The 5,526-nt window shown below is 34.5% G+C and overlaps 1 protein-coding gene across 1 annotated transcript in view; it reads left to right on the forward strand.

Moving 5' to 3' along the window:
• Positions 1-2,946, forward strand: part of LOC109205208 — a 6,275-nt gene extending 3,329 nt beyond the window's left edge. Inside the window, exons 3-4 of the mRNA XM_019367897.1 lie at positions 1,765-1,839; positions 1,921-2,946. Coding sequence (XP_019223442.1) covers positions 1,765-1,839; positions 1,921-2,304 — 459 coding nt within the window. The 3' untranslated portion in view covers positions 2,305-2,946. The remainder of the gene's footprint in view (positions 1-1,764; positions 1,840-1,920) is intronic.

Consider the following 5,526-nt stretch of genomic DNA (forward strand, 5'->3'; position numbering starts at 1 on the left):
GGTTTGAGGACTTAATTTCAAAAGTTTAGAATAGAGAGTAGAAATCATTGTAGAAGGTAAAATAAGAAAATATTTTGAGATTCTTCAGCGTGGTAACTCTCTCAAGCTTTGGAATTTAAACTAGTTTGCAAATGACCTAAAATAGGAAATGATACATAAGTACATGAATTGAATGTGCTAATTGATTTTCTAAATCTCCTAATTGATCCATAGTTGACTCCGATTAAATCTTTCCGTTTGCCTAAGTTTTAGTAGATACTAGATGGATCAGTTTGAAGTGCGCACAAGCTGGTCGAGACTCCAACTTTTTTGTTTTTAAAAGAAGGCCCTCTAATCGATGTTCTTAATAACAGAACTTGTCAATTTTTCCTCTTATTTTTTTTTTCCTGATGAAAGGTAGGAGTACTGACATCAAGTTTGTGGGTACATGTCTTATACTTGTAGCTTGTTGCAAATGTATGAAATCCTGGAACAGTTATAGTGACTTTGTTAGGATAGATTATAGAAATACATTCTAACTCAAAATTTTGCCTGATAAAGTAACCATCTATCTTTTTGTGCTTCTTTCTTTCGTAGAATATATGATTTGAAGCAATATGTAGTGGGCTATTTGATGTCCACAAATTAGTTTCATCATTTTTTTCCTTTCAAATTTCAATTCTTGAAGAAGCTGCTTTAACCTTATAAGGTACATGTGGCTTGGGTCATGGCTTGACTATGCTTCCACACTTGATCTAGCTGCCAAATTTTGTTTCTTAAACTTAAGATTCTAGTTATCTCCAATTAAGATGTAGTACCTACGGTGTATCGTCTATGTAGGAGACCATGCCAAGTTTATACTAGTATACCCTACAATTTGTGCAGTTTAAATACAAAATTGCCTGCATCTTCCTGATACTACCTTGAACAATGACTACGACCTAGGGGTACCAATGTAAATAAACCAACTCACTTTTAGCACACTATCGTTTCTCGGTTCTGTTTAAAAACTTTAAAATTTACATAATTCGAAAACGAAGCACTTAGGAAATAAATAAAAAATGTAGAAATTCATAACGTGTGCAACAATTTATGATAAGATCATAAATTGCTCACAAGTCTAGCCTAAAGCTGCTTTAAAACCTGGTCAAAAATAAATTTGCCTGCATCTTTCTGGCTTGCACATGTCTGCTTCATGTATAGAAATTCTGGCTTGCTCACGTCTGCTTCATGTATAGAAATTCTGGCTTGCACACGTCTGCTTTATGTATAGAAATTCTGGCTTGCACAAGTCTACTTCATGTATAGAAATTCCGTGTAGTTCAAACTACATCTCAGTGAGAGAATGAACTAGTGAACTTCATCAAAAGGAACTTGTTGACCTTGATTATCGGATAAGCATTTCCGTTTTCACCTTTTCTACTAGCAAAGCATGCAAGTTTTTACTTCATTCTTGCATACACCAGCTTGTTGTGTTATTAATAGTTTATTTTGACCCATCCCGGAAGCAAAAGGGTTTACTTCAAAAGGCCACTGGGCAACACCCTGTTTGCAGATAAAAGTGTTCTATTGTATTTATTTTTTAGCATTAAGACAATTTATTCATTGATTGCACTGCACATAAATTTTGGATTGAGGCTTCCGTGATTGATTGTTTCGACCATAATTTAGAACTGAATATGTATAGATGCTTTTGTAACTGTTCCTCTGATTTTATTTATTTTCTGGAAGTACTTCGCTATCCTTCCTGTCTTTATCCAACATCCAGCATTAAATGTTTTTCAGGAAGAAGAGTGCTTAAGTTCTCAAGGAAATCATACTAATGAAATGCATGCTACCACTGTAGAAGAAATCCAGCAGGTATCCATCTTATATCTAGCAGATTGTCCTTGAGTGCTTTTATTCAATAGATTTATTCGACATATGAATTACTTGTTGCAGGGGGTACAGGGGGAAAACTTGTCTGAATTGCCTGCTGAAGCAGAAGAGGTCACACCTGAGGCGGAAGGTGATAATAATTTGAAGGATATGAATTTCAAGGAGCAACAGTCTGTTCCCCGACGGTCATATGAGAATCAGAACTACAGGGGTCATCGCAATGGGGATGGAGGAGGCCGTCGTGGATATTCTAATGGTCGTGGAGGGCGTGGCAGGGGAGGGTCCTACCAGAATGGCCGCAACCAATACTATGATCAATCTGGTAATTACTACCAGAAGAGCCAAAATAACAGTTATAGGGGAAGAGGTGGAAGGGGTACTGTTGGTGGGAATTACAACCCTCATGCTTCAGGTGGTCAAGCTGCTAATTTCTCTGTTGATGCATAACCTTGTTTGGTTGATTACCGAATTTCCTTGGTAGCGTCTCGTTGGGGGGTGGGGGGTGCGGATTTGGAGGTCAGTCTGTTACCTTGTTAAATGGAACACATATATCTCTTAGTTGAAGAATAGTTGCAGCAGCTTCAACTTCGCTAATTGAAGATAAGTTTTGGTTATCAATTTTCTTAGACCCTAGTCTGGTCTTTACTAGTTTGTTCTTGCGGCCATGGATAGTTTAGGTGAAGTGGATTAGTTTTTACTAGTCCATTCAAATAATAAATTATAGTATCTTAGTTTTGGTGGAATACATCGACAGCCTCTTAAACATACTAGAATATTTCCTTTAGACACTTGAACTAAGGGCTATTACAGTTGAGCACCTGAATATATGATAAACTGTTCCTATTAGACATTCGTTGGGGGGAGTTCGTTTTCAGTTGTTTGGATTCCTTCTGTATATAATCAAAGGAGGTGTCATATTTTACGTGGTTAACTTATTCACGTAATGGGTGCTTGAGAACACGTATAAGTTTTTCCAAAGTTTGAACTGGAAATGTATAATAGGAATACTTTATCATTTGTTGAGGTGTTCAGTCATGATATGCCTTAATTTGAGTGTCTAAATGAAATATATTGACAAGTTTGAGGGGCTGTTGATGTATTCTGCTATATAGGCGTTTGACTTGGCATGGTTCTTGAAATATTTTTTCACGTTTTGACCAACTTGCAGATTTAAGCACTAATTTCCTCCAAAATTTTCAATAATTCTGGCGCAGTCAAATCTCTGATAAGTATGGTATACTCTGCCGTGGTTAATTAAATGCCATGTTTGTGTGAAATAAGAAAATGAAAGTAGTTTAAGTTCCTTCTCTTGAATTGAAACAACGATCTCAATGTATTATCAGATTACATGTGGAGGACATTGTAGATTAAATTTATCTGTCTGCTCTAGGGGTGGCAAAATGGTTAAAAGAAAATACTTAACCACTCATATTATCCACTAAAATATGGGTTGGATAACTTCTTAAAAATGGGTCAAATATGGATAAGAACCATGCTATCCATTTAGAAAATGGTTAACCAATAGGTAACCAATATATAACCAATGGGTCTAACTTTTATATTTGTAAAGCCTCAAATTGGGGGTTCCTCAAGTTAGGAAGATTAAGAATTCTCCCAAAAGTGATCATATGCAAGAAGTCATGGATAATATGGTTACCCATATTATCTGTCGGTTACGTTTTTTATCCGTATTAAATATGGATTGGGTCGGATAATTTGTCCGTTTTTTCATTACCCGTTTTCAATTGGAACCATATCTGATCCGATCCGTCCGTTTGCCACCCTAGTCTCCTAATACATTTTTCGAGAGAAATTAAAAAATAGCTAGATTTACAAGTGGTCATTCAAAAATAGCCACAGTTTCAAAAGTAATCGAAATTTAGCTACTTTTCATGTAAAGATAAATCTGAACGAAAGTATTGTTCAAAATCCGAAAAAATACTCCAGTATATTATACTGGAGTTCCAGCATAAGTATACTGGAACTCCAGTATAATATATCGGTCCAGCATAATATACTGGAGTATATTATACTGGAACTTTCCGCATGTTGGAGTTCCAGCATAATATGCTGGAAGTTCATACACAGGTGCACCGATCTCCAGTATATTATACTGGAACTTTCCGTGTTGCAGCAAAATAGTGACTATTTTGCTATGACTTTGTAAACACTGGCTATTTTTAAATGACCAGTCCAACAACTTTCTAGCCCGTGCTATTTTTACATATTTTTCCCGTCCTTGCTAAATTTCAACCATCCTTTGATTTGAAAAGCAAGTAACCAATCTGCACAACATATATGTGCATGGCTCTATTAAAAGCATATCATTATCCTATTGGCAGAAGCAATGCCCTTATCCTATTTGGTAGATTTTAACTTGTTTTTCTCCTTTGGCCAAGATATAATTGAAACTATCTAGGACCCGTTTGGACATAGATTCCCAAATATTTTTTGAAAAAGTTAGTTTGGGTGAAGCTTGATTTGAAAATGAAATGTGTTTGGACATAAATTTTGGGGCGAGTTTTGACATATTAAAAAGAGCAAAATTCATTTATAGCCGTTCGGGCTAAATTTATAACACCCGCTAGCCCAAACTTACATTATACACAGTATAGCCAAAAAGTTATTCTAGTGGCTAGCCACCGAACTCACAAGCACCTGATTGGCCGAAGGCAACACTAACAGTTTTTTTGCACTTTCCCCATTTAGTTTTGCTTGGATTCTTTTTTTTTTTTTTTTTTTGGCTATATATCTTCTGTTTCCCAATCTTGTAGTATTACTTCAGTAATTTTTTCTTCCTCGCATGACCTCTTTTCAGCGAATTTCTAAAGATGCTCTTTGTCAGCCAAAACTAATAGCCCAAAGAATTACATTATTTTCCATTTGCAAGAATTTTGGCTTTTATAATACTCCCATCGAACACATTGGAAGTATGAATTAAGGAGAATTACATCAATCAACAATGTTGCCAATTGGCAAATTTTGAGAGGGACATACAACTGTTTAAATTATTTTCTTGACAAGCTATGATCTTGTTTGGCTTATATGATATCATCAAATTACAAAGAAAAGGAAACTAATGAAAAGAAGAATACAATTCTGGTTATAACTTTTTAAATCAGATATGCAATTGGTCCTTTGATTTTCCAGTTATGTCTTGGTAAGTGGTAGGGTACAACCGTACAAGGCAGGAAGGTAGTGGAAGGTACATAGAAAATAGGTTGTCACTATTCGTAAAATATACAAAATAGACTCTTATTGTACAATTTATATACAATAGACTGTCACTATACAAAAAATATATAAAATAGACTGTCACTATACAAAAAATATACAAATAGACTGTCACTATACAAAAAATATATAAAATAGACTGTCACTATACAAAAAATATACAAAATAGATGTAACTATACAAAATATATACAAAATAGATGTAACTATACAAAATATATACAAAAAAAGACTGTCACTATATAAAAATACATGATACACTCCAAATACACAGTGTGCACACATTACACATACAAAATTGTATATAATTTATATACACTATGTTTACATATTAGAAAATACACATTATATACATATACTGTCACTATACAAAAAATATATAAAATGGACTGTCACTATACAAAAAATATACAAAACGGATGTAACTATACAAAAT

This window comes from Nicotiana attenuata, chromosome 2 (assembly GCF_001879085.1).
Source record: "Nicotiana attenuata strain UT chromosome 2, NIATTr2, whole genome shotgun sequence".
Taxonomy (NCBI): Eukaryota; Viridiplantae; Streptophyta; class Magnoliopsida; order Solanales; family Solanaceae; genus Nicotiana; species Nicotiana attenuata.